This window comes from Cryptomeria japonica, chromosome 10 (assembly GCF_030272615.1).
Source record: "Cryptomeria japonica chromosome 10, Sugi_1.0, whole genome shotgun sequence".
NCBI lineage: Eukaryota > Viridiplantae > Streptophyta > Pinopsida > Cupressales > Cupressaceae > Cryptomeria > Cryptomeria japonica.
This window is the reverse complement of record NC_081414.1, coordinates 284,882,099-284,896,501: the sequence shown is the minus strand read 5'-3', so window position 1 is coordinate 284,896,501 and position 14,403 is coordinate 284,882,099. Positions and strand designations below refer to the sequence as shown.

General features: G+C 35.7%; 1 protein-coding gene across 1 annotated transcript in view; it reads right to left on the bottom strand.

Moving 5' to 3' along the window:
• LOC131055562 (UDP-glycosyltransferase 85A5-like) overlaps positions 1 to 14,403 on the bottom strand; it is a 33,663-nt gene extending 19,260 nt beyond the window's left edge. The window contains exons 1-3 of the mRNA XM_057990028.1: positions 13,899 to 14,403; positions 13,586 to 13,812; positions 12,962 to 13,456 (exon numbers count right to left, since the gene is read on the bottom strand). Coding sequence (XP_057846011.1) covers positions 12,962 to 13,456; positions 13,586 to 13,812; positions 13,899 to 14,403 — 1,227 coding nt within the window. The remainder of the gene's footprint in view (positions 1 to 12,961; positions 13,457 to 13,585; positions 13,813 to 13,898) is intronic.

Sequence of the window (14,403 nt, the reverse complement as noted above, 5' to 3'; positions counted from 1 at the left end):
CAATTCCCACCCCTTTACCCCTTTATTCCCCTAAAATCACCTATTCTAACCCACATCCCATAAGTCTTACTTCCTTTATTTCTCTAAGCTTACCTCTACCACACACCTATTAACCTACCCTTTCCATCTTATCACCTACCACCCTACCCCCTTACCCTTTTTCCTTTCTCCTTATAACTCGCATTATAACCTACATCCCCTTTACCCTTTCATTACCCCCTTATACCTCCCACTCCACTTTATTCCCCAACATATCCTAACTCCAACCCCTTCTACCTCCCACATCCTAAACCTCTTTCCCCCCCACACATCTCCTTCTTCCATCATTTATATCCCTTATGTCCCCCTTTCCCCACACATCCCATTCCCTCCTCTTTCTCCACATAGAAGATACCCTTAACATTTCCTACCACTCCCCCCTCATATTTCTCTCCACTGTATCATATCATCCTTTTGGGCAAGAGCACCTAGCACAAGATGGCCACCATGAAGCCAATTTAGTAATAGGTCAAGGTTTTTTATTTTGGTTATTAATAATGTCTTAGAAGACCATATTTTATGTAATAAATGTCATTAAGACCATTAGATGGTGTACTGAGTCCTAGTGGGGGCCATGATGATCAATATTGTCAAAATTGTCACTATGTTGCAAATATGTCTCAATGGGTCAAATGTGATTTTTAATAATATGTAAAGGTCTTATAGACCTATTTGAACCTATTTCTATCATTTTTGAGTCATAATGGTCTTGGGTTGAGTCTAGGATGAATTTTTGACAAAGTTGCTAATATTTTCAACATTGTTAAAGCAACATTTTGTGCATTTTATGAGAAATTAGGTGTTAGTTTGTTGACACAAGTTTAAAAGGTGGTTCTAACCATTGAGGGAGGATTTGGAGTTTTTTAATAATGAACTCTCCATGACCAAGGGTCGGTTGAGCATTGTAACTAAGCACAATAAATCAATATCTCCGTTTTACCCTACAATTTATGAATTCTTTAACGTTGCAAACTGCTATATTGGATTTTGGTGTTCCTTATATAGTTATTTTTCTTGAAAAAAATCTTTAATGTGTTATGGCGGTCAATCCTCTTCAATCTCCCTTTGGTTTCATCTTGTTTCATTCTATATTGCAAAAGTTATAGCCAAATTGGTGAAAACTGTCAAAAACCTAGTCTAGGTAACCTGAGGCAAACTAAAATGTATTAGGGGTCATTTCCATGTTGATAAATCCATTTGAAGGCATGGGATGACCCATAAAATCATGTATTTTGTTTTCTTAATCATTACAGGGTCTCATGAGCATTTTGGCATGTGCAAATATGTGGAAGGTGTTGATTTTTGTGTCTTAATCTGAGAACACAGTGTATGCATGGAGTTTGGATGGTGTAATTGACTCAAGGGTACTTGAATGGTCTTTTTAAGGGATTGGGTAATTTATGAGGGAGTTATAAACATAATCCAAGTGTTTGGTGACCAAAAAATCCCATCAATCCGTGAGGGTGTATGACTTTCCTAAATCTTGCATTGACTGTCATAATTTGACAATGAGTTGACTTAGTCCATTAGCGAGATTGGGAAGGAGTTTGGTGTTGGTGGAAGGTTTAAGGAGGTAAAAAATCATCATAAATAATTTTAGAGAGTGTTGTGAAGAAGAATGGCCATGAAAGGAGTGACTGTCCTAAGTGCTTGAGACTATCACAAAAAGTGAGTGTTGCAGCAATGAATCTTCCTTTGACCATTGGGTGGTTGGGAGGGTAATGACCCATGGTGGTATATGTTGAGTGGTCCTTGTAATAGTATCCGAAAGTACAGTGGTTTTTGTATATCTAATACATTTTGTGAGTTGAGTACCAGGGGGGATTAGAAGACCTAGTTGAAGGAGGATTTGTGTGAATAAGGGTTGAGGGTGTCGGTGGTGATTGAATGTTGGATAGTTGTATTGTGACTTAGACATGTTTATTTGTCCTATTTTGGTGAGTATGGATGTATTTTGGGGTATTGAATCCTTTTGAGTAACTTGTGGCCTTGTGAGGGGTCTTGTGAGTCAGTGAAGGGTTGACACCTGATTGAATAGGTGAGTTGGGAGAAATATCTCTCTAGTTGGTTGAGTTTATTGGATTCTCTACATCACCATTCCTTTTTGGTATCAATCCATTCAAACTTCCACCCAAAGATTCAATATTGTCAAAGTTCAAAATACATTTCATTGTTGTCCTTACTATTTTGCATCAACTTTCATATCACTAGGTAGTATTTTGCTTAGAACTATCATCTTTCATGGTAGGATACCATCTTAGTCCCTTGAGTTAAGTTATCTTACCTTTAGAATTTATCATTTCTTAGGAAGTCATACCTCCCAAGGTAACAATGATACAAGATAACAAAGTGTTCATGTGGCCAGTTTGTTCAAGGGGAAAATGTCACTAATCAAATTGGAATGTCAATTTCTCAATCTGCCTAAGCTAAAAGGTTAAAATAAATTGCAAAAGATAGAACAAGACTACGACAAAATGAATTATCAGTATTACCTAAACCCACATTATCAACAAAATATAGAAATAACCTTGTATGCAAATAATTTATCATGCCAAAATTGCCAATTCTAACTTGAAAATGAAACCAAGAAAAGCTCTAGAACAACTACTACTATTCATTCACATGTTCATTATTAACCTCAATCACCATGAAAGATGCACAGATTGATTATAACAAAGAAGATGTTTGATAAATGTAAATGTTAATTCAAGATATGGGTTCGACTAGAGCCATAATGAGGGAAACATATAACATCCCTTATGCATTCTCTACTTAAACTACATAGAAAAATGAAGAGCTATGGGTCTATGTAGCCTTGAAATTATAATCATCATGCCATGATCATCAAAACACTTAGTCACCTTATAGATACAATCAACCATAGTCTAATGTGCATCAAGCCAATCCATGTCGAATACTATGTTGTAAGATCACAAGGGTGTAATTCAAAGATCCACTAATACATGGTGATGCCCCTGAAAGCCAATTGGAAAACCCTAACCACTAAATCTACAACCACCTTGTGATCCCTTGAGAATAAAGCAACCTTCCACCTATTATCCTATCTAGATGCCCACTAGCTTTCAACACTCCATTATAGATGGGAAAATAAAAGAAAAAGATGCCCTAAAATCAAATGTTACACTAACTCATTCACTATTAATCATACCTACAACCTTGATGATCATGGACTAATGGTCAATTTGATAGTTCTCAATCATTGAAAAAACTCTATGGGTTTTACCCACATATCAAATATCTACTTTGACATCCTAGGATGGTGTCCACCTACTCTAAAGCCTTGTGGGCACTCTCTGTCTACTACTAACATATACATAACATGTGCCTCTCATATAACCCAATGTTGGCTAGGCCCCACCATAATTAGAAGATCCTAACTACTAAAAACACTACATTCTCCCCTAAAAGGTTGTTGAGCAATAGAAGGCCTAGCTTGATATCCCTATAGTCTCTCATACCTAAAATATCCTTGTGTCGATGATGGTCACATGTGACAACCCTATGGCCCCTACTATGCTCTAGACCTTTGTCCCTAATATTGATACTATTGGGGTTTTTTTAAAATCCTATAGTAAGTCTAAATTCTCCTTTGAAGGATGGGGAGGCCTATGGACACTTTATTCCCTCGATCAAGGTTACAAACTTCTCTCATGCCTCTTGTGTCCTCCCATGTATCTCATTTTCCATAAGAGACTTTTCCATAGCAACCCTATAGTCATTTGGATTGTCCATGTGTACGAAAACTAAAATTTTGGGCTTTCCACCCCTAATGAAATAATTGACAAGTAACTTGTCTTGAATGTAATCTACAAACTACAAGAACTCCAAAAACTAACTCTCATGTTGAGCCACTATGAAACCTCATTATGTAAGTTGTGAAACTCATCTATGCATCTCTGTCAAAAATATTTTAAAATAGAAAGCACTTTGAAGTACTCCAAAATGGTATCCCATGATAGGGTTTCAAATGTGAGTTGGTGCATTTTATCCTCCTACCACAAGGTGGAAGCAAGTCCTCTCAAAAATTGTATTGGAAATTATGCCTTTAGGTTGCTCACATATAGATGCAACCCAAAGCATAAGTCCAAGCTAAGTAACCAAGACTTAGCCTCAACCCCATTTGTGGATCTTAAAAATGTAGACGATTGGAGATGAAGCAACTCTCGAATATGATCCTTTATCTCATGATATGTGCTTTTTATAGTCTATACCTCTTTTATTTATGCATGATGAGGCTAGGTAATGTGTATTGATCAATATTCTATCTCCTCTATGTGTATTTGCCAAATTCAAGGCGAACTCCTAATAAGATCCCAAGATGCAAGTATATGCTCCTCTACTACAAGTGGATCCTCATGACGTGCCTCTATTGTGGGTGAAAACCTATCCTATATCACACCTATCAAATTATATAAAGCTTGTAATATTTGAGGTCCATACTCGGGCTACTCATCTTGGTGAAAACTCTCAAAGTGATATGACTCTTTTTGTCCCTCATATGAATGTGCTCCTCTTGAAGCACTAGGGGATGGATATCAACTCTGTTGAGTTCCAACTCCAATGCAAGGGGACTAATGTGACTATCCATCCATATGTCATTATATTGGCCAAACGATGAATCAGAGAACAAATAGTTAGACTTGGAGTGTACCCCCAAGGTAGTGGGAGGCAGAACTCGAAGTCCCCTTATTGTAGAGAGCCTTACTTGATTCTAGGCACAACTTTCTCGAAGCATCCCTCAACTAATCAAGGAGTTATATCCATCGAGAATACAATATTGATTCTGGGAAGGAAGGTCTGGAAGGTCTAATCGGCCCCTTCCATAGATCGTAGTTTCTTAAACCCCTACAATTCTATGGGTGGAATTCCCCTTCAATAGATATTAGTTTATTCAAAGGGATTGCTCTGAGAAACTTTAACTCTCACTCCTCAATCATAGATATATGGTTTTATGATGAGTGGATTCCTATAGGGATTACGCATTCAGGGAACCACACCTTTGACCAGGAGTCATTCGGCCTGGAGATTGGATAATCAGTATGAATATGAGATTGACCAATTTGCATCTAAAACTTGGTCAATTAACCAACCTATGTCTCATTTCCTAACATATTTTTCATTAAAAAGGAAGGTCTCATACTCCAAGAGTTGCTTCTACAATCGGTCAATATCCCACAAGAATGCAAGCATAGCTAACATGTATAAAAGCAAAAGTTGTAGAATCTCTTGAAAGGAATATCTTGAATGGTGTAATTTTTTGCATGGTGAAATTAAGGTGAATAATCTACCTCCTATGCAATATTGCAATGCAACACAAGTTGGGGGTTGAAGTCAATGTGAACGCCTACATGGGATTGCAATGTACAAATGACTTGCCCTCTTTTTTTTAAGTAATGGTCGTTGTCGTTGAATTTCCAACGAACGTGGGTACGTTTTTGAAAAAAAAAAATCATTACTAATGCCTTCTTTGTCGAAACCAAATGTCAAATTACCATCAGAATTCCGACGAATTCCGAGGAATTTGGTCACAATATACCTTCTCCGTCAAAATCCTCCATCGGAAATCTAGACCAAATGTATTAGTGACTAAATAAAAATTTATTTCAATTAAAATTAAATTCTCGAGATAACTCAAATTTTCTTCATCTTTAAACTATTTAAACTCTAAACATCTCACAAATAAAATCAAAGATTTCTTACTATTTGAAAAACCATAGAATGAAATTACTTATATCATATATGATGTTTGCATGTATAGGTTGGGGGGCCAATTTTAGGGTTCCCATGGGAAGAAGGGATGGCATTATATCCCTTTAACAATTTGTATTGATAAACCTTTGATTAGATTTCATAAGCTTCAAACAAATCAAGATCTATTTCATTAAAAAAAGGCTTAAATTTGAGAAATTTGGTTGTGCTCATTGAGGTTCACACTATTGACACCTCTCATTGAGGAGTTGTTTTAATAAGAATCTGCAAATTCATAGATTTGTCCATAATTAAGTCATATGCAAAGAAACTCATAATAAAATGCAAGCCAAGAGAGAATAAGAGCTTAGTAGAGATGGATCTAAGAAGTTTTCTAGCATTTGATAACCATTAGTGTATCAACTTAAGGAATAAACAAGTACTCTTTGCATCTGAAGCTGCAACTGTCACAAATCCTGAAGTAAGCTCCTTGGTACATTATAATCTTCTAGATCTAATTATACTAGTTGGTTAATTTTTTATTTAAAAAAATTGGTGATGGTGATCAGTAAAATTGACATTCTAACTGAAAAATAAGTTCATGTGAGACGTTAGTGTTCTCTAGTCAATTGAATTCACACATTACATTACTGATAGGATTAGTAATTTGATATGAGATATTTTACCATTTTGTACTTAGAAAATTTGATTGCACTCCATGCATATTGGTAACTACTAATTAGGATTAGGTAAATTGAGGATGTTCTAATTAGTTTAAGTCGAGAGAGGCTCAAATCATTACAAAGCTGCCACATAGGAGCATAAAGGGGAGAAAATCACAAGCAATGAGACCACCAAGACCAAAAAAAACCAAAAAGTACAAGACCCATTCTGAAAGGATAGTTTTTATCAGAGCACCAAACTGGTAGGAAAAAAGATCCCAACACAATAAAATTACATAATCTAAACATAGGGGTCTAGGAAGGAGCCACAAACCATATAGATGGAAAGCCCTCTTACACTGCAACCAATGCAACCAAGGGAACAATCATAATGCAATTAATTTTGAAAGGCTTCCCACAAATTTTTACCAAAAGGACCACCCTACAACTTAGACTACGAGGGAAACCAAAAAAATCTAGAGAAAACTAGAAAACTTGTGAAAGAATAAGCATATAGACATTCTAGAAAAATAATAAACAAAGTAACTTGTGAATGGACTAATTCAAAAAAACACATAGGATTTTGAAAGGAGTTCCTAAACCTTTAACTAGTGGAAAACCTTGCAAACAAAATAACATGGACCACCTCAATAGATACTTGGATCACCTTGATAGATCTATCGTCTACAAAAACAATGGGACTCACAAGCCGAAAAAGAAGGAAAATGGGGGAAGAGGCCCACCATAAAAACCCAATGCAAAGTATATCCAGGTTTTGAATCTCCACACAGTATGCTCTAAGGGAATTGAACCGTAAAAGCACTCCATATGATGAGGGGATAGGGGGTATTAATAGAGACCCATAAAAAGAGCAGCATCCAACCAAGAAACTTAACCCTAGAAGCAAGCACAAAGGACACAAAGCCCTCTTTGGTTAAACACTCATAGGGTAACCAACCCTCAACATGCATTCAAAGCCCTCCCATAGCTAGCGATTAAGAACCACCTTGAAAGGGAACATTGCCTTTCATAGGGGCTTGCAAAGATAAACCCTAAAAACTCTTGATCTCGTCATCAAATCGTAGGGTCACATACCTAGCTTCTTTTAGCATGGAGAACCAAAAAAAAGTAGGGAAATATTTTCTACATGATCCAACCTAACCAATAGCCCCCTAACAATTCTATAGAGGGGCCTTTAGGAAATCCACCCATCTCAATGATCAAGAAAGTCCATTAGGTAGGACCGCCAAGAGTTGCAAACTATTTTCAATAGGAGTACCCATGCACATCATTCCCTAGTAAACATAAGGGGAATGCCAAAAACACAAGGAGAAAGGACCAAATCCACAAGCACCAAGAAGAGGCACAACAACATTGGAAAGAGAAAAGTGGTGGGCATCCAATAAACTCCAAAATAGACCACAACTTGGTGTCGTAGGAACCTAAGGAATATAGCCTTCTAACAAAGGTCATATAGTGCATCATACACCATAACACATAACATCACAAGCCAAGGTAGAGGGAAAACAACCCCAATAACCCACAAAATTAAATTTGAATAAGAGTGGATGCAACCCCATCACCATCCATAGACAACCATCCCCTCAACGGAGGCAAAAATGGATGTTTTGATCCTTGGTTTTGCCAAGGTTGAAATTGTTGTTAACTTTGATGCTATGAAACATTTGATTGGGTTAATATTGTGGTTTCAATGGCGGTTGATTTGGTTTCCAATGTGGTTAGTTCTATTAAGGACTAATCCACTCTAGAGGTCCCCAAGATGTATGGGTGTTTGCATTGAAAATGGAGGGGTCCATTGATTTACATTTTGCAACGGATTAGGATTCCAATTGTTTCTAAGGCCATATTGTCTTTGATAAGAATTAAAACCTAAATTATATGGTCTCTATCTAACATAATTAATCTCTTCTTCTACTATAGGAGGTTTGTTCAAATGATTCTTAATCTATGGTAAGAGATTACAAGAGCTTGTTGCGTGTTCTTTCTCACAAATTTCACAAAGATCAACTTGATTCAATGGACATTCCCCCAGAAGATGTTTTCCCCTACATTTTGAAAAGTAATTGGCTAAATTTTTTGTATTCTTTTTCTCTACCTAAGTGTTAACGTGGAAGAGTATATCTGTTTTCAAAATTTCTATCTCCTCCATTACTTGAGATACATTAGGAGTTGAATCTTTGTTTCTTCTAAAATCCCTAGTCCTAATTCTAGTCCTAGAATAATTTCTACATAAACCAATAATATCCTCCAAGGGAAGCTTATTGATATCTCCTTTTCCCATCAAATTCAAATCTTCTCTAGACTCATAATCAATTCCCCTTAAGAAAATTGTCTTACTGATCTCATTGAATCCAACCCATTAACACACCTTCTATGTACAAACTGGAACCTATTAGCATAATCTTTAAAAATTCCATCATCCAATTTGTTTCATTTGGAATAGATCCTCCTTCCTATCTCTCACTCGATAATAATCTAGATATTTATCTAAAAATACAATCTCCATCTCTTGCCATGATGAGATTGAGCTAGCACCTAAACCCATAAACCATCATAAAGTTGACTCTTTTAGAGTAGAAGGAATTAATTTCAACTTCTAATTATCAATTGTATAATCATAAGTCTAACACAAGACTCTAAACTCAAAGAGGAATTGGTCACCTGGATTTTGAAAAGTTTTTCCTCTAAAAGTAGGTAAAACAAAGGGTGAAATACTCTTCATAGGAGGATCATCATTTCTTACATTCAAATTAATAGGATATGAAATGTCCTATTTGGTGGAGGTTCCTCAGCTACTACAAAGTCACCCATTTTTTCTTCTTGATGCTCTAATTGTTCTTGTTGTTCATCTCGGTCTTCTTGGTGTTCAAAGTGTTCATGTTGTTCTTCAAATATCTCCGAGCCTTGAGATATTATAATCCCTTGGAAAAAATCTTCCAAATGGATCTCTAGCTCTTCTCATCAACAACTTAAAATACTTATCCTTATCAACATTAAGGCTTCAAACTTTGATAGATAGATCTTTTAATTCCCTGACAACGATACCAAAAATGATGGGTGAGGTCATTGATGTTACAACTCGCATAATATAATCTCTTAATTATTGAATTGGGTGTGTCTTAGAGCTATATGTGATAAGGATTTATTCAAGTTGGGTGATTTTGCACAAAAACAAAATGAATCACACGTCAGTCATGCTCCGTCAGGAGCTCTTGGGTACCACTTCTTAAGACTAAGTTCTAAACTAACAGTGCTATGATATTCTAACAAAAAATGAAACTAACATGCTTAACTTATCCTAAAAAGAGACTTTGGTGATTTTAGTTCAAGTCAAGCATAACTCGATTGGAATTAATTCATGAAATTCTACAACTATGTTTAAAATCAAATTTAATGTACAACACACCTTCAAATTTTAAATTCTATTATACTTTGCTGAAAATAAATCTACTTTACACTTGTAGGAAATTGAAACACTATTATACAAAATAATTAGAATGAAACTAAATTGCATGAATCAATTCAATAAAGATTTTGTCTAATTTCTATTGCCTTCACCATTATAACTTGGTATCAAAATCATAATCTAAATGCAATTACTACTTTAAAACTTTGAATTCGAACTAGCTCAATAAAATGATATTCTAGAACATCCATGAGTGAATTAACTGTTCTTAAATATTACTAAACCAGATACTACTTGCAAATGATAGCGATCATAGACTAGAAAATGATCTTTGATTTTTAATTAAAACTTAGAACTTGCCGAAGAAAAGATAATTAGAAAACAAATAGGAAATAACAAAAGATAACACAAGATTGCCTCCCTTTGGTTTAGCGAGAAACACTCTTCCTCTCATGGGATCTTTCACACTAAAACTTAGATCAACTTCTAAATTGCATTCAAATTAGCTCCCAGAAGGGAGTGAAATAAAGTTTGAGAATTAAAATTGACAATATTGAACGACTGATGACTGACTAACTATTTTCTACCAAGAATAGTTGAATATAGGCATATCCTTATTTGAATTTCAAACTACGTGTTACCCACCTAGATGAGTAACAATTGCTTGCAAACTAAAGAGAACTCAATGTTTTTAACTATAATGCTTTACTTCATCACTGGTCAAAGTAGGAGTTTCTCAAACAATTGATGAAGTTATTGTTATCACAAAAGCTTGCACCCTTGCTGAGCTATCAACTCAACAACCTTGTGAAATATTGAAACAACCTTGAAGTGTGGGACCTTGCGCAAGGGGGTAGAATCTTCAGAGAAGGTCGACTTCCATCTCAATCCAGGTGCAAGTGTTGAACCAACTCAACACTTTAAAACTAACTCCTAAGCCTATCATAACAACTTGTAGAGGTAAAGGGAAGAGAGAATTGTTTGAAATAGAGGTGATGCACCAAGAAGAGATTGTTTCTCTCCCTACCAAAATGAATTAATGAATTAACTGAAACACGCTAGAAATGCACAACTTCAGTTGTATGAATGATTCCAATACATGTGGACGCTAGAATTTACTAAGTGTCAAGAGTGGAGAAGGATTCCTACAAGTCACACTCAGAAGACAAGCTAACACAGCATACATGTCAAAGAAAATCACAACATACACTTCCTCTCTCTTGGAACTTCGAAACCTCGCGATTTCAGAGTTTCGGGAAAGAGAGAGGAAGAGAAGGCTTGGGAAAGGAACTTCCGACAAGACAACACTTCATAATTTATGATTCCATCGTCTTCTCTTGTATCAAACTTGGGCAACACTAGTCCATGGAACATATCTATGATTGGTTCTCACTGATGGATCAAGGGTGTCATAAAATGACAACAATTATCTTGGAGATAATAAATATACTTTTGATCTAGAGTGATCAAGGGTGTGATCAACAATTCCACATCGTTGAGAAAATAGTTCAATAGTTTCACGCCTTGAAACAACCTTTAAAATATCTGAAACAACATCTAGAAAAGTAGGACAATAACATAACAGTAAGATTATGGATAAATGAATATTTCTTCATTGATTTAGCCTTTGAAGTAATGCATAGAATAAAAAATATCAATTCTAATATATATCATCTAATTAGTTAAATCCATAGGAGGCGGTTAAGCCATGTCACAAACCGGAGTGGTGCACAACACAAGGAGACCAAGGGTGCACACCTTGCAACAGCTATAATCTTGATCTATTTAAATGTAAAAAGAAAAAATGAAAATTTAATTAACTAGCTTCGTCTTACATTTTGATCCTAGGATAATAGTTCAAAAGCCTTTGTAGTTAAAAGTCATTTGCACTCATCTAGGAATTTGGAATATCTTCAAGTCTATCCATTTGCATCTACACACAAATGAAGGAAAATAATGTAAAATATCTAATCACACTCATTTCAATGCATGTGAGTTAGTTAAAATTCAGCATAAAATTCTTGTGTATGTTTGTAGCTTATTGTTTATCACAATAATTTTTTGAACAACTAGCTTGAAAAAATACCTAAAAATGTAATAGAGGATATCACTAGCTAGGAGTATTGAGTTTAATATAGATTGAGTTTTTAGCTATAGAGAAAAGTTGTGATTGGGAATCTCAAACAACGCTCAAAATAATGAGCTTGAATTGGAGCAAAGTGAAAATGAATATTCTAATTTTAATCTAAATGCATGGTTGTCTAGGACATATATTAATTTAAGGCAGATAAATATCATTGTCTTCAATAAATGATAATCATTCTTTAGTTACACATCTAAACAATTTCTCTATTTAGTAAACACTATTTATAATATAATTATAGTTTATATCCAATATTGTTTAATCTAATCCATAGCAACTAATCAAAAAAATGATCTATATTAATTGATATTTAATCCTCTTTGTTTAATTAATTAATATATATTATACAAAAAAATATTTTTAGTTCTGATAAAAAATAATTATAAACACTTATCATTTACTTATTGATTTTAGATAATAAATTTTTTTATTTCAATAATCAATTATTAAAAATATTTAACATTTATATATTATTTTTAAAAAGTAGCCAATATTTAATTAGAGCTATACATAAATACTTACATATTTATTTCAGCAACATTTTTATAGATAATATTTTTTAATTTTAATTTAAAATAATATTTAAATAATATGATAATTTTATTTATGACAATACAAACTTTTATCCAAAAAGGGTACTTCGAAAAATTATTAATAATTGACTAAAAATCTAATCATGGGAAACTAAAAACTAGCAAAAGCTTCTCCTGGTCATCAAAGGTTAATTAGAATCAACCGCAGTTGAACCACATTGGTCAACCAGGAAAAAAAATTAAGAAACATTTGAAAGTGTCATAAACTCCACATACAGTCTCAGAGTAGTATGCTCTACACACAATCCACAGAATGCTTGGACTATTGTTGGTTTGCAGCGACGGGCTGTTTAATAATAGAATTCAAGACATCGTTCCATGTTTGTTTGAGCCCAAAAGAACAAGATTTATTCATCACATGAGATTTCCTCCTTCATTCGCTCTTTACTGCGTCTTTCGCTTCCTCGCTCAATTTCAAAACTCTTGCCTTCATCTCATCATTTTCAAACACCCTCTTCACCTCGATCTCGATTTCTTTCTTTTCAGTTATTCCATCGCTGTTTTTATTCAAGGCCAGCCCAATCCTCCACACATCTACCACATAAACACAATTGAAAAATTGATATGTAAAGTAAGGCCAGCAGAGCATGGGCACTCCAAAGGCGATGCTTTCCATTACGAAATTCCATCCACAGTGAGTGATGAAACACGCAACAAAAGGATGAGAAAGAACCTTCATTTGTGGACACCATGAAACAAAATATGCCCGATCTTTGGTGGCTTCCATGAATCCTGGAGGAAGTAAAGCGCTTGACCCGTCCATGAGATCGCTACGCAGAACCCACAGAAACGGTTTCTGGGTGGCCTCCAAGCCAAGCGCAAATTCTTCTAACTGTCTCTGCTTCACTATTACCAGGCTTCCGAAGGACACGTACACCACACTCTAATGAGACTGATTGTCCAGCCAATTCAAACATTCTGCTGCCTCTTTCCAAAATTTCGCCGTGATTTCAGAATGAACTTCCGGTCCATTCAGACGGGGAGTACGAATACAGGGACCAATTGAACATACCGAAGCTCCTTGGGCGATTAGGTCATCGATTATAGGGGCTTCCAAATGATAAAAAGAATTAAATAACACCCATTTGAGCTCTCTGTTTCTTTCCATGTAACGTTCATTGAAGCGGAAGAGAAACTCTTGCTGGGTTTCATCAAATCCAACAACCCAAGGAAGGTGTGCAGAGTAGAAAGGCGGCATGGAGGGAAGATATTTCACCATCGTAAAGTCCTTGAGGACTCCTGTAAATTATTCAAAATACATGAGATTACTCAATTGCTATAGAATTCCATACCTTTGTGTAATTAAAAGGAATTGTGGGGCTTACCATTTGAAGGGAGAAGAGAGGAGGAGACTAGATTAGGCAAATCATAGAGCAGGGCATAGGTGGCAATGAGTGATGTCCAGAGAGAAGCCATTGGAACTCGGTGGCATTTGGCTGCATCTAACGCGGTGGACAACATGCCGTCCATTACCAAACAGATAGCTTGCTCAGGGTCCTGCTCTTCCATCTCCCCAATCAGTTTGTCGATGAAGGAGACGATGACGGTTTCTGCTAAATGACACAACGTGGAAACGTCTGTGCGTTTATCGCTAGGAGGAAGGCCGTCTGGGACGACTACCCAACGAATAGAAACTTCCCCACAAACAAAATCATTGCAGCCGATATGTTTGTTGGCCTGTGCAATACGAGAATAGTTGTAATCGGTGTTGACGAAACTAGTAATGAATCCTTGTTCAACAAGCATATTGGCCAGCTGCATCATGGGGTTTATATGCCCTTGCGCGGGGAAAGGAAACAGAACAGCGTGAGGTCTTCTACGTTCACCCAT